We start from the raw sequence: 23,336 nt of genomic DNA, 5'->3' as shown, positions 1-23,336 counted from the left end.
ACAAGCGATCTACCGCAACTAAGATGGTGTTCATCCCTTTAGATGCTGGCAGTTCGACTATTTAGAGTAATGCTCCCAGCTCATTGGACTGTTCTGCCTTATATGCTCAGCCTGCCCTCTGGCACATTGGCTGAGCATAACTTTGTGTATGTGCGCTGTGTTCACTGCAGTCCTGCCTCCTGTCTGAGCCTTGCCTCTCTTGTCCTGAGTTGCCTGACCCTGCTTGTTTTTTGGATTCCGAACTTCTCCGCTCCTGACCCGGCTTACCAACGACGATCTGCACCTCTCCAATCCGGACCTTGGCTAAAGTACCTGCAACGATGCGTACCTCTCCAATCCAGACCTCGGCAAGTATCACTGACCATCCTGAACTCTCCTACCCCGACCCGGCTACCTCGACCTATCTAAACTCCAGACGTGCCCTCGCGGCAGTGGGTTGATGTTTATCAAATCACCACATCAGCCTCGCGATCACGCCTTGTTTGTGGTGAGAGCATCGTTACAAATGCAAGATAAGATCTTGTTTGCCTTTGTATGACTTTGGGCACTATTGCTAAGCCTGCTGTCTACAAGCACTCCTTAAGCCTTCTTCATCAAGGATTATCCTAATTTATCCCCATTTAATTTGTAAATTGCCTGTTTATTCTTGTTTCCCAAATGCATAACCTTACATTTATCTGTATTAAACCTCATTTGCCATTTACTTGCCCAAGTTTCCAGTCTCTCCAAGTCCTTTTGGGGAGAAATTACATCCTGCTCTGATTCTACTACCTTACACAATTTAGTTTCATCAGCAAAGATGGATATTTTGCTCTCTATGCCAACCTCAAGGTCATTAATAAACAAGTTAAAAAGTAGGGGTCCAAGTACTGATCCCTGAGGTACTTCACTCACAACTTTAGCCCAACCTGAAAAAGTTCAATTTATTACAACTCTCTGTTGTCTATCCATCAACCAGTTTTCAATCCAGGTGCAAATATTTTTACCAAGTCTTGTGATGTATGATGTCAGCTTTTGTTACTTTGCTCTTTAGATATGAGAAATGCATGCTGATTGATACCTGTATATCTATGGCACAGCATCTCTATTGCACAATGTAAACACCATTCCATGGCTACGAATGGTGTCACATCATATAGTAAATGCTCAGTCTCTCAGACCAACTGAGTGGGTGCTGGGTAGGTGCAGGCTGGGTAGGTGCAGGCTGGGCAGGTGAAGGCTGGGCGTAGATGAAAGTATGGAATGGAAATGGGCGCCAGGAAAAAAACAAAAGGTATTTATTGAACACCATCCAGAAAACACCACATACATTGACATGCAAGATACCTTACAAAACACATGGAAAATACAAGCTTTGAAGGAATCATCCTCTAGAAGGTTCCGGTCCTATCCAGAGGAGGTACTTGATTTGTTTTACTCATTGAAAAGGATGATGTGGAAACAGCTTGCATGGAGATGGTGATGCATTTAAGAACCTTCTGGTTGGGTAGATTCAATAAGGGTACAGGTTGCAGTATGGGCAAACCTATGTGAACAGGACAGTGCTGCATTGTTCTCCGCACAAACTTACTGTAGATTTTCTTATCCTCTAACACAGGGGGGCGCGTAGATTTTTCAAGGGGGGGGGGGGGGTGGCGGTTGCAGCGGCCCGCACTCTTCCCCTAAGGCATCTAAATTAATGCCGGGGGATTGCATGAGGTCTCTGCAACTTCACCTACCTTGTCTTCGGTGACTCGTCACATGGCAACGCAGCACCAAAAGACGCCGCAGGGTCACGTGACGTCACGTGAGGAGTCAAAACCTGAGTGAAGTCACACAGGAAACCCCTTATCACTACTAACCCCTTATACAACCAGTAGTCATCCAAGAGGGAGCTCCATCAACAAATATGAATCCAAACATTTTCTGAACAATCTGCCTATTAGGCATTCTATTGTAAATTGATTAGTGGAAATGTAATCTTAGGCTATGGCCCCAGTCACTGCGTGCATGCGCGCGCCGGAGCGTGCACCAGTTTCAGCCGCAACCTGTGGTCTTCAGTTGTGCTTCCAGTGAAGAGCAGGAGATCCGATGGGGGGAGGGGCGGGGGTGCGGCCATGATGTCACACACGAACGGCTGGTTCGCCCTCATTGGCTGCACCGCCGCTGTGACGTGGCCAATGCTCGGCCACGCGACACAAGACAAAAATCTTGTATTTTGGCAAAGGCGGTCGCACATCACGCCTTGTGCATGCACACACACCGACTTGGGCCTGCCCCATAGAGGGATGTACCTTGTGTGAATTGCACACGCAGCCACGGCTACTGGGGATGAAGCCTTAGCTGTGCCTTGTAGACAACTAGCCAGCTAATCGTAAGTGCAATTCAAAGAAGTAATAGGCTTCTGTATTTTAAAGCCGAATCTATTACAGTCCATTCCGAAATGTACAAGGTGCGTCCCTATCCAGCTCCTTTTTGACATAAAAATCAGACCCATTTGTCCAGGTTAAGCACAAAGGAAAATATTGTTACTTGCCTGTTACTCATTGTTGGGTAACTAGCAACTACAGGCAGTGCTCGGTTATCCAACGGAATCCGTTCTGGAAAGTAGGGTCGGATAGTGAACGTGTCATATAGTGAGTCCCATGTTAATCAGCGGCAGTGAGCGTCAGAACAGGCATTCTGACATTTGGAAAACGGGCCCATTGGGTTGCATTGTGATGCGTCGGATATGCCATCTGTCATAAAGTGAAACGACGGATAGCGAGGACTGACTGTATAAATAACAGTCGGGGACGTCATTGCTGCCTTTTCATGCCTGCATATGGTGTCTCAATGTGTCCATGGGAGTTTATGTAAAAATAAATTGTGTGTATGTAATGTAGAGTGATTGAATGTGCTTCTGTGCGTGAATGATTGTGTGCGGGTGAGTAATTAAATGTAATGCAAGTGTGTCAATGAATGTGTGCCTGGAAGTGCGAACAGTGTCGATTTAAGCTGCACAGTTTCATGTCCCTTGTCTTCAAATACAAAAAGAAAATGAGACGTCTCAATAACAGCAGAAAAGCTAGTTATGTCTGAGGTTGGTAAATAAGGAACATATTACTTGTTATACTGTAAGCATTTCAACAACATCAACATAAATGAGGCGCTACCTGAATTCTAAGCCCAAATAAGGGGCTAAAAACTATGCCCACTAAATGAATAGGCCTCAATGTGAGCTAAGGCTTAGCACACTTAATAAATCTGGGCCTCAATCTACAAGACAGACTGCAGAAATCCTGATTCACTTATGTTTAACTCCCAATAAATACTGTAGAAGGCCCGAGTCTAGTTAGGAAGGTGAAATTGGACATTTCATGGAACCTGTGGTTTTTGGATAAGTACAGGCATACCCCGCATTAACGTACGCAATGGGACCGGAGCATGTATGTAAAGCGAAAATGTACTTAAAGTGAAGCACTACCTTTTCCCCACTTATTGATGCATGTACTGTACTGCAATCGACATATACATGCATAACTGATGTAAATATGGCATTTGTAACAGGCTCTATAGTCTCTCCGCTTGCGCACAGCTTCGGTACAGGTAGGGAGCCGGTATTGCTGTTCAGGACGTGCTGACAGGCGCATGCGTGAGCTGCTGTTTGCCTATTGGGCGACATGTACTTACTCGCGAGTGTACTTAAAGTGAGTGTCCTTAAAGCGGGGTATGCCTGTAACATGTTTGGCCCGTCTTAGTTGAGTTGGGCGAAACTGGACATCCTTCTGTGAACGCAGCCATTTCTGGGGTACCCCTGGGGCACCAAGAACTGCAGATGGCTTCAGTGAGTATCAAGGAATCTTTATTGCGAGTGCGCAAGGAGATGACATATCAGCAAGCAGCTTCAGCATGATCTGGGGTGGTGCAGTCCCAACCCCAGTATTTATAGCCTTGGTTACAGAAGATAAGGTGGCAGTGCCCTATTACAATCTAAAAACTCTACATATGCTTTATTTGAGCTTGGTTAGCATAAAATACCGCCATCCCATAATAATTGTTTTTACCAAAGTCAAGTTTCAATTTCTTTAGGAAGCACATGTCTTGAAATAGTCTCAGAGCAAAACTTGCTCACTCATACATTCTTTCACACAGAAATGGTACAATAAAAGTGCGTAAGGGTACTGATAAATTGTATCGCTATAATTCTGGGCGTTAAGCCACAGGCACAGCCTTGGAACTTCTACTGTCAGGGAAACTCATCCTTACCCACAAACACTTATCACACGTCCACATAAAACAGAAGAGACAACATGGATGACCAGTAACCCCAGACCCTCCTGCTTCTGTATAGCCCTCCTGTCTATAATTCTTTCACATTCTGTCCCCTCAATCAAGTGCACAAAAATTGAGGCTGTGCAAGGATCGCTTCTCTAAACAACAACACTTTTTTATAAATAAAATATATATATATATATATATATATATATATATATATATCACTAGGCTAAGTAGCGGTGCGCAAACTGGGTGGCGTATCACCCAGGGGGGCCCAAGACTTTTCTGGGGGTGCACGGCATTTACAAAGGCCAGCGCTGAGAGCGCTAGGCCTCTGTAAATTTAATTACCAGGCTCTGGTCACGCATCTCTATGACAACACGGCGTCAAATGACGCCCGTTGCCATGGAGACGTGACATCAAAGAACGCCGCGGGTAACGTGACGTCACATGACCTCGCAGCATCATTTGACGCATCATGAGATGTGAGGGGGGCACGACCGAGGAGGGAGCAGGTAGTGGGGGCGCAGGCGCAGTGAGTTTGCGCACTGCTGGGCTAAGTAAGTACACCTTGATGATCATAATTATATTTCAATAAAAGGTTTTTGTAACAAAAAAATTATTGGGAGTTTCATAACCTCTTTCTACTTTCCTTTTCACAGAAACAAACATTTTTGTCCACTATCCTACAAGCACGGCCTCTTGAAGGACGCTTTGCACGTTTACGAGAGGGGCGACGACCCTTTCATTCAAGGGAAGGGAAACTGGACTCGGTTCCTGAAAGCCGGAATACAGATGACGTTAGACCTCTTGATTCAGATGGAGACAGCGATACTGATGTGCCCATCCATTCAGTCAAGTTCGCTTTGACTGATGGTGACACCTTACCCATCTGCAACTCCAGGAACAACAATGCAGAAAAGGAATTCAAATGTTGTTCATCTGCAAAGTGCAGAGAACCTGATTTTCGCAAAATCACAGATACCATACAATCAGACAGTTTGTATAGAAGGCAGACTACTCCAATACCAACCTCCCCTGAATTGAACTCAAAGACTCCCAAGTCAATCTACTATGAAGATTTACAACCAGGTAGGCAAGGTCATTATATGGTCTTCCAAAACCCGTTTGGTCGTGGTAAACCATGGTTGAAGAGTGATCACAACACAGAGCATGCTGATATTTTGAAGGCTCGGGAAGGACCTTGTATTTTGAGTTTGGAGAACAGACTTAATACCCCCAGAACATCAGGCCCAGGAGGCATTCATGACATTGAGTTGCAACGGCCACGCACAGCTCTTGAACTTCAAGACTCATTTTCTAAGTCAGATGTCAACAAGACTTTTCAGCAGAACTTTCCAGAAAGGACAAGAGATTTGAGAGACAATTGTCATTCTGGAAGGAAGCACAAGTTCTATGGGTTCGATTCTTTTTATTTTCATAACTAATGTTCCTATATTCCTGTAAAAATAACACCAAGAAGTAAGAAAATCAACCTACTAAAACTGTAATTTTGTGTGTGTTTTTTGGCATGTTCTATCAAGTAGAGGTTTTTAAAATGTTGAATTTAGTGTCCTCCAAAAATGTGTTTTACTTTAAAAGTGCACTCTGAGACAATCATATTACATGGGACCCTCCATTCACTACTTGATGAGGACAGAGGTTTAACTAGGGAATTCTATATTTACGGATCTCCAGCCATATTTGACCAAAATAGCTTTCAACTGGAATTTTCAGACCAAAAACAACTCAAACTGCCTCTTCGGCATGTATACAATAAGGCCTTAAGTGAACACGTCAGAGCCTGTATAAAGATGGGTAGCTCCTGATCAACACAAAGATACAGGTGGTCAGGAACTACAGTACTTACATTCTCACAAAAGGTAAAAAAGATGTGCTTTTTATGAGAAGTTAAAGCAGCAATAAGTGTTGCTCACTTCTGTGAGGCGTCGTTTTACCTATGTGTAACGGGTTTCCCCCCCCCCCCCCAATCGCAGATATAGTGTGGGGTGAAAGGAAACCTACAATGTTACCAGGTGTGTGGTGCGTTACCTGTTGGCTCTCAGGAGAGCTGAGCTTCCGCCACGGGGAACCTGGGGAACTATCTACTAGGGGTAACCACTTACTCAATTCAGCGCCTCCACCTGCGATGGCTCCCACCATAGGGGGAGTGGTTCCTCGCAGGACAATCACAATAATCACATACACGGTGAGGTATAATAACTAATACTATTTACTTAGGAACATAAGATAACACATATCATGACAATACCAACATAACCGTTGTCCCTCTCTAGAGGAGACACTTACCACTGCGTCGCGCAGGACGCTCTCCCAACACCAGGTGATCCCACCCAGTGTCCATAGAGTCCCACCCAATGTCCCGCACTCTTGCAGAGAGAAGCAATGGGTGACTGCGCAGTCACAATTACACTAAGGGCCCGTTGGTGCACTTATGACTGTATGATACCTGCCGAGCACTCCGGTGCTCGGGTCAGCAACACTTCACAAAGGGTCAGACGTGCGATGAATCCGTCTGATCCCAACCTTAAGTTATTCTCTGTGGCCCCGACTTGGGCCCGAACTCCTTAACTGGAACCGCAGCATCCGCTGAGTCCCTACCTAACACTAACCCTATAACCACATGACACACACTGTACTATAGGCCGTCCCTATAGCACAGCAACCTTAAGTGGCTTAAGGAAAACTCCTAGGGCCTGCGGGGTTGCCTATCCTATGCAGGTAGGTCCCTGCACCCACCCTACTCGTAACACGGGCCCTGGGCCATGGCTCCCCGGATTGGTTACCACTATGAACCCCCCAGTTGCCTCATACTATGCGCAACGCGGACCTGGGCTATGGCTCCCCGGATTGGGTACCGCTATGAACCCCCCCAGTTGCCTCACGCCACTTGCCTCACCTAAATCCTGCAGCAACGCTCTGCAGACTAACACTCAACCCACTTGTCCCTTTCTATTCCCCAGCTCTAACTACAGCAAGTGACAGGGTCCCTAACCTGCGGCTATCCCTGGCAACACTCACTAACCTGGTGGGGAATCAGGGCTAACTTGGACCTTAGGGCCGCTGGCCTAGTGCAGGGAGTCCCTGACTCCTGCACCCTACCTCCTTCCCTGGGCTGCTCCTGACTCTGACTGCCAACGTGCTGCAAGCCCGCGAATTGTATCCACTTGCCTCTGCAGACTTACTAAGCCCTATTGGCTCCCTGGTATCACGTGGGGCACGCAAAGGCTCATGGGACACGTAGTCCCAGCTTATAGCCTCCCCTGGTAGGCTATGGCTTCGCGGGCTTTTCCTCTCTTCTGCGCATGCGCGAGCTTTCTGGAGTTCCCTCAACCTTTCCCTGCCTAGCCTCACGCTCGCGCGACTCCTACCTAACTCTGGGGCCCTACCTGCGCATGCGCGCCCACTGCGCATGCGCGAGCTAAGGGGCAATGGCGGCACCCTCACCGCCCGGCTCCGAGAGCGCCGGGATCCCCGTGACGCGCGTGCGGCACCGGCAACCGGCCGCACGCGTCCCCGGCAACCCCCGAGCCGGGACCTGACCGCCCTCACCCCTGCAATTGCCGGATGGAGCCGCCATTGGACGCGGCGGCCCCCGCGATCGGCAGCTAGGTGAGGGGGGCACTGACAGGCTGGGGAGACCTGGCTACATATGTAAGGCAGATATTCACCTTGCTTCTGCTGACCTTTTCCAAAGAAAGATTTTCATTTGTAAATAGTTTTTTTTTTAAATGGCTACCCCTCCTTACCCAGCTTTAAAGGAGGTCACATCAGATTTGACTATATACATTGGAATTGCTACGTCTCTCAGGCCTTTGCTGGGTAAGGGCAGACTAGGCATGGATGCTTGAATATAACAAGGATGGCATATGACAAAAAGGGGCTTTATTTGACAGCCATCAAAAGTGCTTCACAGACATTGACATACTGGTTACTTGACAGAAAATGGCAATGGCAAACAATATCATTCTGGACTTCATCCCCTGGTAGCTCACACTCCTATGCAGGGGTGGTACTTAAGACTTTTTACCCATACAAAGGAATAAATTGGCAGTCTCTTGCATAGTTACTAATGCCCCATATTGGATGGCCTTCATGGAATACACTTTGGGCTTCGGGTTAAGCAACCCACGAACTATGTACTGCATACTTCTTACATACCTATTTGATCAGGATTGCACTAGGAACCTTCCGGTTGGGCCGATCCAAACATACTCAGGAGTTCTCGCCATAGTAATTCCGATCAAGAGCATGCTTCCTCCTTTTCAATAGTAAGAACAATCTTGGACCGTTACTGCTAGCGTTTACTTAATGGGCACGTTTTGTAATTGAAAGCAACAAATGGTGACAGGACACTTCTTAATACACTTAGCTATACAGAAACCTATTTACAGGACTCACAGTGAGGACCCCAGTCAGAACTCTGAAGAACCTGTTTCTAGAACATTGGGTTGAGCTATATATACCCTGTATACTCCCTACAGTGATATCACAGGTCACAAGACATACACAAGCGTGGCATTCCCTTAAGCATAGTCATCCTACATCACATGATAGGGGGGCATAACCTGAGCCTAAACTGTTAACCCATTAAGGCCATTAACCCCTTAACTGCAATAGCAGTCCCCAAATGTGGGGCTACAGATACAAATATGCATAGTCAATATCTCAACGTGGTAAGTTTTACAGTTATTGGGTGCATTATTAGATGAGTGAAATTGTGTTAAAGTGGATAAATGACTTTAAATGAAAATAAGTTATAATACATGTATTGTTGTTCTTGTGAATTTTAAATGGAACAAAAATAAAAAATATGTGATTTATTTATTTTTTACTGTTTTGTTTGCCGTGGAAATGCATGTGATTGTGCAAAGGACCAACAACTGACCTTTGCAGGTGAAGGGTAACGAGTTTATCTGTTCTAAACATAAGCACAGTGTTTGACAAAAAGTCTACCGCACATAGACTGTGGAAGAAGGCAAGCATTGCAAGGTGAGATCCATGTAAACATTCACTGTTAGGGTTTATTAGCCTGCAAAAAAATGAGTTTTAAACAAGCTCCTCAAAACAAAAATTGCAATGGCAATTTAAGAGCCCCTTAAATTAGTTTTGTTTTTCCTACCATCTCCTGGAAAAATTCACAAGGACATATTTAATAGATAAACTCAAAAACATTTTGGATTTTTTTAAAGCACTCATAGCCTCAGATGCTTCTAATGCATTTACTTCTTCTCTACTCCATTTTAGGCACCCAGGTTTATTCATTAAACGCCAATGGTGTCAAATCAGGGCATTATCACAAGGAAACTCCCTTTGAAGTCCCTATAGGCCCTCATGGCGGTCCCCGACCCTGGAACCCATCAAAATTAACTTCAGGCACCTTGTTAGTGATACCAAAAAGAGTAAATAGGTGCGCAACCATACTGTAAATAGTGTTAAAATTAGTGCTATAGTGTGAATGTGCACTAGAAATAAGTGACAACAAATATTAATAAATAAATGGATTACTCAGTATATAAGAGAAATTGTGTATTCCAACGCGCTTCAAGGCTAAAAGTGCCTCTTCATCAGGGAAATCACTTTTAGCCTTGAAACGCATTGGAATACACATTTTCTCTTATATACCGAGTGTATATTTAGTCCCCTGAGCCCCTGCTGCTTCGCCCGGCTCCCCCTTGCGGATCAGTCATTCTGGTGCAACGCCTCATAGTGACGTCACTCGAGCGCCGACGGAACTCTCGGAGACACACGTGGAGTTAGTACCTGCGGTGGAGATGTACTGAGACCAATCAGGCTTGTCTCTGGGGACTCTGAACTTGGGACTTAACATATTTCGCTGCCCTCACCGCACCCCATCTGTGGATTAGCCTCTGTCACTGTGGTGACTTGTGGACTGCCTTTACTTGTGGAACCAGATGGCTGATGATCCGTGACTGTCCAGATCTTCGTGTCGGTGTGGTGTATGGGTAATTTGTCCCATGAAATGCTGTTTTAATATTTCCCTGATGTACGCACAATACCTATTGTTGGTTTAATTAATACATTTTAATTTTGATTTACTTCACTATGAACGTTGTGCGCTGTTTTCTTTTTGTTTTACCTCGTTAGTGATGTTTCTATCACAAAGACATGTCTTAAGATTCAGTCTTGAAAAACTAGAAGTATAAATTATATTATGTGTATGATGTACAGAGTAAGTGTCAGCATGGTGATACTCCAAATGATAATATTAAGTTGGTCTGTGATGGAAAAAAAAGTTTGAGGATCTCTGCTCCAACAAACCCTGGTCCTTGATCAATTTCACTTTAGAAACACTGGTGCATTTCCTCAATTAAACAGAATTCCTGGTGAAACAGGCAGTGCGTTTCATATTCAGTGGTATTTCCCAATACAGCATTGCCACCTACGTTTGCGAATGATATTAAACTCGTCTTCAAACATAAAGCAAATGTTAACCGTAGAAAAAGTGTTACACGGAAGAGTGATTTCACCTTATTGTACCCTTGATACTGTCACGGTAGACCAGGTCTCTTAACACATTCATATTTAAGGGATCAGTCAAAAGGCAAAACAAGGCAGTGAAATAAAATGAGGTTATTAGGATAAGACCTCGTTAACCCACAAAAATATACACACTTACAGGGGTCTGGGGAATGCGATCTACCTTTCCTAGGTGCAGGGCGTCCGCTTGCATGGCCTTACACCTACCAGAACCTTGTTCCGTACGTCCTGGACTGAAATCCAACATAAAATCCTGACCGGGACCTAGTCCTGAATCCCCTGGAACTGATTCCGGCAGAAAATCCTGACCGCGACCGCTACAACGATTTGTAGAACTTGGCCGTAAAAGGACAGGACTTAGTCTCTGCAAGGCAGGCTTTTCAGGCTTCAAAACTAAGCCGGCTGCTCTGCTATTTCGAACAGAGCAAATTTGAAAAGCCCACCGTTGCTTCGACTCCCGATTGGTTGAGCTATTCTCTCTCCTGGTCAGCACCTTACATACGCTCCGCTAAGCTATCCCCAGGACAGGGGGGGGGGGGGAAGGAGCAGCCAGAGAAGGGGAAACCCCTCCCCGCAAGCCAATAGAAAGAGGGGCTCGACACTTGGCTGACATCAGGGAAGGAGGCGTGCCACAGAGGCTTGAAAGCCGGGTGAGCGGAAAATATGATTTTAGCCAAGAGGATCAGACTATATGGCTGCATCTTCTCCGGCTAACTCATTGCTCCATCAGGCCTGGAACTGACAAAAGGTGTCCCTTTGTACTCCGGACCTGGCCATTCATATTGTATCACACACCAAGTGCTTTCACAACTCCTAACAGCCTGTCCCTTTTGTACTACGGACCCCATGTAGACTTGCTGGCACCGAAAGTGATCGACCGGGCAAGCTACATAGAGCTTCATAATAAATGTATAACATATTAAAACACATATTTTAATAGAGTGAAAAGGGAACTAGTCCCAAATATCAGGGCTCAGTGACAAGATGGACAGTGACGTATAAAGTTCTGATATGGATAATCACTTGAAGTGGGATAGAGCTCTAATTAAAGCTTCGTGAGACTCATAAAACCTGTGCATATAACTCCTGCATATGTGGAAAGTATAATAGTCCCTGTGAAAAAGACAGACCTATGAAACAGTGATCATGGTCATGTCTGTGATGCCACTGGGAATACGATCCTGGAGTAGCACCATGTCATGGTCATAGACTCCTCAATGAATAAAGGGTATGGGGTACTCACTTATGTAGCAGCTCATCCAGATGCGTGCATCACGCCGGTAGTAGTAAGGGAGAACAGTCCAAAGGGTCCATAGCGGAGCACAGCTGTGTGTGGAAAAAACGGGGGCTACAAACCAGCAAAAACGTTAAAAAGCCTTTATTCCATGGCGAGTGAGGGGTACAAAAACACTCTGACGCGTTTCGGGAGACAATCCCTTTGTCAAAGAGTATGCTCGCGTCTGTCCGCGCTTCTGAATTTGTATGCGATCCCCCGCCCCCAACGGTGACGTCACACTGTTGGAAATGGCGCGAAAACCTCCATGGACAAATCTCATTGGCCGAAGTTATCTACCAATGGACCGCCAGGTGAGGGACCTGCCTCCCGTGAGTGCGGTGGATCACAGATACAAAGCGAAAGCAGGACAGAAGAAAATACAATAACAAACAAGTGATAAGGTTTAAAAAGATGTAACAAAACTAAATTTGTTAAAAACACGAACTAGATCTTGTTGCAACAAAGGAAGAATATATATATCTAATTAATATATAACTATGGATCTGGATGATGAAAAATGAGCAAATATGCATATGAGGAGTATATAAGGTATTCTATAATACATAAATTAAACCTATAACCAGAATACCTAAAGACACTTGCTGATATATATATATATATATATATATCATATAAAGTATAATAAACAGCAGGAAGAAAATGAATATGAATGAATTAAAGATAAACACTATAATACAAAAGAAAAACACTATAATACAAAAGAAAAGAAAGAAAAAGTTCAAATGAATTGAAAAAATAATAATGATAATAATGAAATATGATAAAAGTGAAACATTGGAAAATAAAGAATGAAAGGAAAGGCAATAAAAAATAATAATAAATAATAATGAATAAAAAATAAATAAAGTCAAAAATAAAAGTGAAAAATAGAAAAATGAAATAAAAATAAAGATAATAATACATATAAGGGATGAGTAAATCATGTAAACCGATAAAGTCGTATAGATGTCAGATCGCAAAGACAATATACTAGATCATAAAGAGAATAAACAATCAATTTGTAAGAACAGATAGTCTTGTAGGAAATGTTTTAATTCCCAGTCTAGATTCATGCCCCTGGGTGCCAACGTCCCAAGGGCATAAATCCAGTACATTTCCCTACGGTTTAAGAAGGCTTCTCTATCTCCCCCTCTAATACTCAAAGTATATATGTTCAATTGCGCTGAATGTGAAATTATTCAATGAACCTAATGGACAGTGAATAAAATGGCGTGCTACTGGGAATCTTTCATCCCTGTTTTTTATACTTCTCACGTGTTCACTCACTCTCTCTCTCTCTGAGTGTTCGGATAGTTCTCCCAACATATGCGCTGCCACAGGAACATCTCAATATGTAAACAACGTATTTTGTATTGCAGGTCATAAGGGAGCGTAACTTATATTTCCCCTGGTCAGCACCTTACATACGCTCCAGGACGGGGGGGCGGAGGAGCAGCCAATCAGAGAAGGGGAAACCCCTCCCCACCAGCCAATAGAAAGAGGGGCTCGACACTTGGCTGACATCAGGGAAGGAGGCGTGCCACAGAGGCTTGAAACCGAGTGAGCGGGAAATATGATTTTAGCCAAGAGGATCAGACTATATGGCTGCATCTTCTCCGGCTAACTCATTGCTCCATCAGGCCTGGAACTGACAAAAGGTGTCCCTTTGTACTCCGGACCTGGCCATTCATATTGTATCACACACCAAGTGCTTTCACAACTCCTAACAGCCTGTCCCTTTTGTACTACGGACCCCATGTAGACTTGCTGGCACCGAAAGTGATCGACCGGGCAAGCTACATAGAGCTTCATAATAAATGTATAACATATTAAAACACATATTTTAATAGAGTGAAAAGGGAACTAGTCCCAAATATCAGGGCTCAGTGACAAGATGGACAGTGACGTATAAAGTTCTGATATGGATAATCACTTGAAGTGGGATAGAGCTCTAATTAAAGCTTCGTGAGACTCATAAAACCTGTGCATATAACTCCTGTATATGTGGAAAGTATAATAGTCCCTGTGAGAAAGACAGACCTATGAATCAGTGATCATGGTCATGTCTGTGATGCCACTGGGACAATGATCCTGGAGTAGCACCATGTCAGGGTCATAGACTCCTCAATGAATAAAGGGTTATGGGGTACTCACTTATGTAGCAGCTCATCCAGATGCGTGCATCACACCAGTAGTAGCAAGGAAGAACGGTCCAAAGGGTCCATAGCGGAGCACTGCTGTGTGTGGAAAAAACGGGGGCTACAAACCAGCAAAAACGTTAAAAAGCCTTTAATCCATGGTGAGTGAGGGGTACAAAAACACTCTGACGCGTTTCGGGAGACAATCCCTTTGTCAAAGAGTATGCTCGCGTCTGTCCGCGCTTCTGAATTTGTATGCGATCCCCCGCCCCCAACGGTGACGTCACACTGTTGGAAATGGCGCGAAAACCTCCATGGACAAATCTCATTGGCCGAAGTTATCTACCAATGGACCGCCAGGTGAGGGACCTGCCTCCCGTGAGTGCGGTGGATCACAGATACAAAGCGAAAGCAGGACAGAAGAAAATACAATAACAAACAAGTGATAAGGTTTAAAAAGATGTAACAAAACTAAATTTGTTAAAAACACGAACTAGATCTTGTTGCAACAAAGGAAGAATATATATCTAATTAATATATAACTATGGATCTGGATGATGAAAAATGAGCAAATATGCATATGAGGAGTACATAAGGTATTCTATAATACATAAATTAAACCTATAAACAGAATACCAAAATACACTTGCTGATATATATATATATATATACATATAAAGTATAATAAACAGCAGGAAGAAAATGAATATGAATGAATAAAAGATAAACACTATAATACAAAAGAAAAACACTATAATACAAAAGAAAAAAGAAAAAGTTAAAATGAATTGAAAAAATAATAATGAAATAATATGATAAAAGTGAAACATTGGAAAATAAAGAATGAAAGGAAAGGCAATAAAAAATAATAATAAATAATAATGAATGAAAAATAAATAAAAAGTCAAAAATAAAAGTGAAAAATAGAAAAATGAAATAAAAATAAAGATAATAATACATATAAGGGATGAGTAAATCATGTAAACCGATAAAGTCGTATAGATGTCAGATCGCAAAGACAATATACTAGATCATAAAGAGAATAAACAATCAATTTGTAAGAACAGATAGTCTTATAGGAAATGTTTTAATTCCCAGTCTAGATTCATGCCCCTGGGTTCCAACGTCCCAAGGGCATAAATCCAGTACATTTCCCTACGGTTTAAGAGGGCTTCTCTATCTCCCCCTCTAATACTCAAAGTATATATGTTCAATTGCGCTGAATGTGAAATTATTCAATGAACCTAATGGACAGTGAATAAAATGGCGTGCTACTGGGAATCTTTCATCCCTGTTTTTTATACTTCTCACGTGTTCACTCACTCTCTCTCTCTCTCTCTATGAGTGTTCGGATAGTTCTCCCAACATATGCGCTGCCACAGGAACATCTCAATATGTAAACAACGTATTTTGTATTGCAGGTCATAAGGGAGCGTAACTTATATTTCCCCTGGTCAGCACCTTACATACGCTCCAGGACGGGGGGGCGGAGGAGCAGCCAATCAGAGAAGGGGAAACCCCTCCCCACCAGCCAATAGAAAGAGGGGCTCGACACTTGGCTGACATCAGGGAAGGAGGCGTGCCACAGAGGCTTGAAACCGAGTGAGCGGGAAATATGATTTTAGCCAAGAGGATCAGACTATATGGCTGCATCTTCTCCGGCTAACTCATTGCCTCCTGCTGGGCTGGCTCCACCAGGCCTGGAACTGACAAAAGGTGTCCCTTTGTACCCTGGACCTGGCCATTCATATTGTATCGCACACCAAGTGCTTTCACAACTCCTAACAGCATGTCCCTTTTGTACTACGGACCCCATGTAAACTTGCTGGCACCGAAAGTGATCGACCGGGCAAGCTACAGAGCTTTATAATAAATGTATAACATATTAAAATACATATTTTAATACATGGGGGACCTTGGGTAGACTCATGGCTGTGCTGGATATAGGACTGGGATATTGGGGCTCGAAAAGCAGGAGTCTGGGGGCACAGGGCAGCCCCGGTGCAATTCTACGTGTCCCAGCAAATCATGCCTGCACGTTGGGTAGATGAAGGTACTACCAGTAGTCCCGGTCCCGAACTCCTGCAAATAAAAGAATTGTATTCTTACCCAAATATCCAACCTAAAACTCACACACACAAAGTTTCACAAGTCTGGGGTGCAGGGACCATGAAATTGGAAAAACAGGGTCATTTTATCTTTCAACATGTATCCCTGATCCCTGGCTTATGGAGGCACCGGGGACCCTACGAGGTCAGCGTAACCAGAGGGCTTAAACCTTTGTTAGATAGCCTGGTTACCCACTCCCGTCACAGATACTTTATATATTTTTAATGTGTAAGTGAACTGTCCTAGCACTTCAGAGGATACCCCCCTCCCGCCTCCTCTGGTTGTCCCTACCCGGTGCGATAGACAGAGGAGAAGGTGTCCTTTCTTCCGCTGCAGCAGGTGTTAAAAGGGTAATGTGTCATGCTGATAAAGGGAAATCCTCACTTGCGTCAGAGACCAGAGCATGTGCTGTATCAGCTGACTCGTTAGTTTGCAGTGTGTTCATTATAACATGCCAGGTGAATGGTATCCTGGGACAGAGGCACAGAGACTGCGACACATCACCCTCTACTACAATTTGTGCCACATGCATTGACCAACTAATCTAGAAAGTCTCATACTCACACGAATAGGATCATTCATAAATCCCACAGCAAAAGCATTTTCCTGTTATAAGTAAATACACAACACATGAATGAATGGGATCAACATTTAGTGCCGTACAAGGAAGCAGCTTTACAGCATATTGGATAAGGGCCTAAAACAAATGTGTTAATGGTGGAGGGAATGTAGTTCAAAGTTCTAGCAGCCAAATTGGTTCTGGCGAGATTTACTTACTCAGTAACTACACCAAGTGGTGCCAATCGGGGCACTACTGCACGTAAACTACCATTGGCTTTAAAAGGAACATGATCGTTTTCCATCTATGAAATTAAACTCTAAGGAGTTTTTAGAACATCACATTTCTCTTCAAGTGTACAGATAGTTGGAATAAAAACATGCTTCTGGCAGCCATCTTAAACATGATGCATACTGTACTATGCATCATGTGTTCTCAGATTAACTTGCTATTCTATTTAAAACTACAGGGATTCACTGCTTCAATGAATACACTTCTTACATACCAGCGCCTAGTTTTACTGCAATTATATATATATATATATATATATATATATATATATATATATATATATATATATATGCACATACAACTGTATGCTCATCTGCATGTCTTAGGCAGGTCTATATATATATATATATATATATATATATATATATATATATATATATATATATAATCAAAAAATAAATAGATGATACCGTTCTGTGGCTAACGAAATGCTTTTACACACATGCATATATACACACACACACACACACACACACACACACACTTTATATTTATTTTGCAGAAATATTCATTTTAAAACACAAAATCCCAGAGATAAGAATTGTATTATATATGCGATTATTGTTCACAACACTAGTATAAAACAACATCATTTCCATGTTAACTTATGAAATAGAAAAAGTTTTAAAAACATTGTTTGGATTCTAACTGCATTTGGAAGACAAAACAATGACAATATGTACAAATCTGGAGAGAGTGCACCCGCTATTAGATTGCACTGAACTACAACTACAGCACCTAGGCATGCCCAGTATGCGCGCGCACATCCGCGCACACGACATTCCTTTGCTGGCAAGCTGTTTCTTAGAAAGGTGACGTACGGTTCCCCTCCCTTTCCAAGATCACATCACGTGCATTACGTCTTGACGCGATTTCATAACCCTGCCTACGGTGGAGAGAAAAAAAAGGACCCCCCCACCACCACCTTTATCAACCTAGCTTCAGCGCAGAGACTCGGCCAATTAGCGATGAGACAAATCCGCATTCATTGGCCAGCAGTCAACTGCGGGGCGGAGCTCTGCGGGAGCTTGACGTCATCGCCCATTTCGACCGGATGTCAAGTTGGGTTGCAGTGACACCGGTTACAAAAGGCTGGGTACAGCGTGTCCTTGGGGTTGCAGCGCGCGGACAGCTGAGAGGGAGACACCTGCGGAGGAGTGCCGGACAGACACAGCGGGGTGCGTGGCCGGGTATACATGTTAAGGGGGTTGTTATATACACACACCGGCCTCACGGGTATTGGTAGCGGGGGGGTTTCTCCTGACCTTGTGATGCGGCGTTAGACTGGCGCCCTCTGCAGCAGGGACGCGCTGATTACCATTCGTCTTCCGAGTCTATAGTGGTTGGGAGGTGTAGTATGTGTGTATGTTTATAGGTTAGTCCGTGTGTGTGTTTATATGCACACTACATTGATATACATGGGGTCTATGGAGCAATAGTCTGAAGCCTATGAAATCTCAGATGTATGTTTCAATGTGTATTTTGTTGTACGGTATTTAAAGGTTTCCTCCTAAAAAAATAAATATATATAATATTTGTATTACTTAGTCAAGAGCATTTCATGAAGGTATGTCCATATTCATAGATTCCTCTCCCCCTCCCCTCCTCCTTTGCTATTGCTTAACCTTTTAGCCGCATGTGGTTCTTGTGAAAATAGTACAGCTGGTATTTCTTGTGTGTGTGTGTGTGTGTCCATTTCCTGGGTCTCCATTCTGGCTGACTAGTTTCTATCTTGATTGTGTGGGACACTGGGCCTCTTTCCTGTTCTTGGGTTTGAACTCCTGGGGAAGGTCACATAGGTCACAGTGCCCTGTCTGCTCTACAGGCTCCTTGACTGCAGGAAATGAAGATGGGGAGTATATCTATTTGAATGTTCCTATGCCCTTGACATGCGCTAGATATTTCATCATCCACTTTGATGTTCACCTAGTTGGTTTCCTTTTTCTAATCGTGTTACATTTCCAGTCTGCTTTATCCCTGACCAGATCCATGTATTCTACAATAAATAGAACTGTACTGCTGTATATTAAATCCACACTGTAGAAGACCATTTTAAGTACAAACAACTAAATGCTGTTAACATGTTAACATTACCCTGTCTCCCTATACACTGCCTTGTAATCTGCACGTGACTTTAGCTACCATACAAATATATCAAAGTATGTAAAGATCAAGTGTTAAAGTTGTGTTATTTTTTTTATTGTTTTCTAGCCATAACAATGGGTGACGTTGAGAAGGGCAAGAAGATCTTTGTCCAGAAATGCTCTCAGTGCCACACTGTTGAGAACGGGGGCAAGCACAAGGTTGGACCTAATCTGTATGGCCTGATTGGACGCAAGACTGGTCAGGCTGCAGGCTTTTCTTACACTGATGCGAACAAAAACAAGGGTAAGTTGCTTGCTCCAAAAAGTGCTTCCCATTTCTTTAGTATGGCCCAGATCCACAAGAAGGTGCTAATTCAGTGCTAGACTGTCACCAAAGTAAGCCAATTTTAGCTCTGAATGTCTGAAGTGCATTAGTCACTGTTCACAGGAACTTGATTGTTTATGGCTTGGAATTACTGCTTTTAAAGGAACTTGTTTGTGAACTGATCTGTAATGAGTCTTCAATAAGATATCAGTCTCTACAAAACAGACATGAAACATGTGTGTTTGTCTGTTATAAGAAAGTAATTTGGATTGTCCCTAGACTAGCATTTGCTGTGCTGACTGCAGTTATGGCCTGTTAAGAGGTATTCCCCATAAAAAAATCATTGTTCTAAAACTATACCTGCTTGAGTGCTCTACAATATGTTTCTGGGTTCCCTGGTACTCAAGTGGCCAAGTATTATTTATTTTTATTTATAAAAATGTTTTACCAGGAAGTAATACATTGAGTTACCTCTCGTTTTTAAGTATGTCCTGGGCATAGTTAAGATGACAAATAATACATGTTTACAAATACATAGTTACACAAGTTAACAGGGTATACATTAAATACAAGACACTGCATGCACAGTTTGAGATAATATATATTATAGGCGTATGGAACAGTTACAGACCAGATTAAAATGTGAGGCTGCTTTAGTTTTGAAAGAACTTAAACTGGTGGTGGCTGTGAGTCTCCGGTAGATTGTTCCTGTTCTATGGTGCATGGTAAGAGGAGGGGCGGCCGGATACTTTGCTGTACCTTGTGACCGTGAATAGTCTTTTTGAGTCAGATCTCGGATAAATGCTGCATGTGGTAGGGGTGAGGAGCTTGGTCAGATAGACGGGTAGCTTGCCCAGAAAGTATTTGAAGGCAAGACAGGAAAGAAACTTTGCGCCTAGACTCAAGTGATGACCAATCTAGTTCTTTGAGCATTTCGAAGTGATGTGTGTTGTAGTTGCATCGAAGAACAAAAGGGCATATTGAATTGTAGAGGGTATCAAGTTTGCTAAAGCTGCGCTTATAGTGCTGTCTCCAGTGACCGCGACCAAGCCATCGCTTCTACTATAAGCGCACACAACGGCGGCAATACTTTTGTATTGCCACAACGTTGCCGGCACTATAAGCGTTGCCTAAGGTTTGTTTGGGGTATAATTGGAAGCCTGAATAGTCGACTTTTATTTTTCCACCCTAGGTATTATTTGGGGTGAGGATACCCTGATGGAGTACCTAGAAAATCCCAAGAAGTATATCCCAGGCACGAAAATGATCTTCGCTGGCATAAAGAAGAAAGGAGAAAGACAAGACTTGATAGCATATCTCAAATCTGCTTCCTCTTGCTAATAACTATCAGCTACCCTATTTATTTCATGGAGGGATTGCTTGTGATGAGATGCTTTTAAATTTTATATATTTTTTTTTTATTTGTACTGTCCCCGCATCTTAGATTGCCTCATCAGCCAGGGAATGTAAGCAAAATGAATGGAAAGTTCATAGAAATGATTTTGGCCATGTAAATTAATCTCTTCAATGTCGTGTAATTTCTTATTTAAGAAGACTGTGCTAAACAATTGTTAAAGTCTCCAATAATAAAATAACTTCCATTGACAGATTTCCTGTTTTTATTCTACAATTTAACTTTACTGGTGCACCAGAAATGACTTGTAAATAAACTTTTGGGTTCACTATCTTTATGCTTTATGTCAGACTATTGGGTAAAACATGCAAAGTTTATTATTATTATTTTTTTTGTTTTGTTCATGTGACAAGCTGCATACAATCTGTAGATACTTGCAAGAAGTAAATGAAAGTACAATAATACTTACTGTGCCCAGATTCCATTACTTCAGAACCACTACAAATCTATACATTTCATGAAGTACAAGGTGTCCATAAATTATTCACCCCATTATAATTGAAGGCTTCTAGGGTGAATAATTTAGACACCCTGTACATCACTGAAGCTTCATCAATGCAGTGCTAGGAAAGGGTCTCTTTCCCCTGCAGGAATATGCAAATGGGGACCAGTCTGGATACGAATTTAGCCCATATTCACAAAACTATTAACCTCTTTAGTGTGATGTTAACCACATCACAGAATTCACTGAAGCCTATGAGACATTAACCAGGATTTACACCCATAATCATGGTACTGTTTGGAACTGCCCTAAATATACACAAATTGTAGTTTAAAAGATATTACTCCCATTTATTTAACTCTTATGGTCAACGCTAGCAACAAACATGCTGTGTGTGTGTGACATGCTTGGCATTATTCTTATGGAGAGATGTACATCATTCTCAGAGGGCTCGTCTGGTAAACCCCAGAGTTGATTAGCCTATATTCTGTGAGGGAAGATACCTTTTTTTATTTTTTACCTGATATATCTGGGAAGTGTGCAAAGTTAAATAGCTTTTGCGTATTTTAAGCTAGCGCATTTCTCGAGTGTTGAATGGTATGTCCCCACACGGAGTATAGGAGCTGGTTTCCTAGTCCACAGCTTCGACCTGGAGTTGGCTGAAGGGGCAGTTGTGTTCAACCGGGGAGAAAGTAATGTCCTATGAAGAATAAAGTATTACTGTCCTCTTGTATTTTCCTTACACAATTTAAAATAATTCAGTCTATTGCGCAAGCAGTCATTAGTAAAACTGAAATCCAAGAACACAACCTTAATTACTCTGTTTTTTTTGTATTGAGCGCTTAATTTTTGTTCTAGGGGAGCTCCCACCTCGGACAGGTAAGTGATACTGTACAGAAGAGGAGGGACAGTGGCTCCAGGCGCAGCCTCTTAGGGGGTGCAGATGGGGTCAGTGGTGACAGATGGAGGGCAGCATGGCCTGTCCAATCTGGAAGTCAATCCCAACTTCTGGGGCCTGGTTCAAGCATGGAATACTGCTTCACAGGTGGGATTGGGGGCGCAGTTGGTGAAATTTGCTCCATGTGCAAAAATGCCAAGTTCTGCCTTTGCTGTACAGTATCACTTACCTGACCTGTTTTAGTAGAGCAGTTGGGAAAGTACAGAATTTGATTTGAGCTTTGTTACTCTGCTTTTTTTTTTGTTCAAAACCCAAAATATTAACCCCGCTCATAATTATGTACAAACACCAGCAGACATGCTGATTTAAAACTCTGTGGTAATGATTGAAGTGCTGGGAGCACTTAATGTAAAGGTGCAATCCCTGGTAGCAGACGAAAAACTTTTAGTAAAGAATGTAACTATCAAATTGACCTACAAAAGACCCTTTATGTCTGCACTCATGGAGAACCTCCCTCTAGAAATATAATAAGATGTCACTATTATTTTAGTTTAAAAGTACTCACTCTTAGTGAGTGTAATAGTCATAGGACCATTAATAAACACAATGCAAATACCATCTAAATGCTATCAACACACTAAATCTGTTATGTCTATTGGTTACAATCCTAAATATAATGTAACCCAGCGAGATTTTTACAAAAGAAAATGTTTTAGAGACGTATAGTAGTCACTGTTTTACGTTTGACATCAACCGATTGTTTTGGTCTATGTAATACAGGCTGATTCAGTTCTATGTACTTCTCAGCCCTAATTTCTCGCTATGCACCATCACGACTCTTGCGTTCTTCTCAAGGATGTCTTCTTTCTACCCCCTTTGTATCTAAAGCTCTCTCCCGCCTTAAACCTTTCTCACTTTCTGCCCCACATCTCTGGAATGCCCTTCCCCTCAATACCCGACTAGCCCCCTCGCTATCCACCTTTAAGACCCACCTTAAGACACATCTGCTTAAAGAAGCATATGAGTAGCACTGGATAATCAT

At 42.9% G+C, this 23,336-nt stretch overlaps 2 protein-coding genes and 1 long non-coding RNA gene across 6 annotated transcripts in view; 2 read left to right on the top strand and 1 right to left on the bottom strand.

Moving 5' to 3' along the window:
* SPMIP4 (sperm microtubule inner protein 4) overlaps positions 1-9,052 on the top strand; it is a 60,171-nt gene extending 51,119 nt beyond the window's left edge. For all 3 annotated transcript variants that reach the window (XM_075586808.1, XM_075586809.1, XM_075586810.1), the window contains one exon: positions 4,899-9,052. In XM_075586808.1, the coding sequence (XP_075442923.1) occupies positions 4,899-5,684 (786 nt within the window). In that variant the 3' untranslated portion in view covers positions 5,685-9,052. The remainder of the gene's footprint in view (positions 1-4,898) is intronic.
* A 6,112-nt stretch (positions 9,053-15,164) lies between these two features.
* LOC142488711 (uncharacterized) lies at positions 15,165-16,993 on the bottom strand. Its single transcript, XR_012799603.1, has 3 exons — positions 16,846-16,993; positions 16,573-16,771; positions 15,165-16,254 (listed from the first exon to the last, which is right to left on the bottom strand). It is a non-coding gene; the product is annotated as an uncharacterized LOC142488711 (long non-coding RNA).
* A 1,156-nt stretch (positions 16,994-18,149) lies between these two features.
* CYCS (cytochrome c, somatic) lies at positions 18,150-21,147 on the top strand. 2 transcript variants are annotated; one of them, XM_075586807.1, is made up of 3 exons: positions 18,150-18,309; positions 19,343-19,519; positions 20,733-21,147. In XM_075586807.1, the coding sequence occupies exons 1-3, from the start codon at positions 18,186-18,188 to the stop codon at positions 20,879-20,881; spliced, it is 450 nt and encodes a 149-aa protein (XP_075442922.1). In that variant the 5' UTR covers positions 18,150-18,185; the 3' UTR covers positions 20,882-21,147. The 2 variants fall into 2 exon arrangements, with proteins under 2 accessions (XP_075442922.1, XP_075442921.1); XM_075586806.1 differs by having other exon boundaries at positions 18,185-18,321.
* The last annotated feature ends 2,189 nt before the right edge of the window (positions 21,148-23,336 follow it).

Source organism: Ascaphus truei, chromosome 2 (genome assembly GCF_040206685.1).
Source record: "Ascaphus truei isolate aAscTru1 chromosome 2, aAscTru1.hap1, whole genome shotgun sequence".
NCBI lineage: Eukaryota > Metazoa > Chordata > Amphibia > Anura > Ascaphidae > Ascaphus > Ascaphus truei.
The sequence above is the reverse complement of the archived record's forward strand: the minus strand, read 5'-3'. Positions and strand labels throughout refer to the sequence as shown.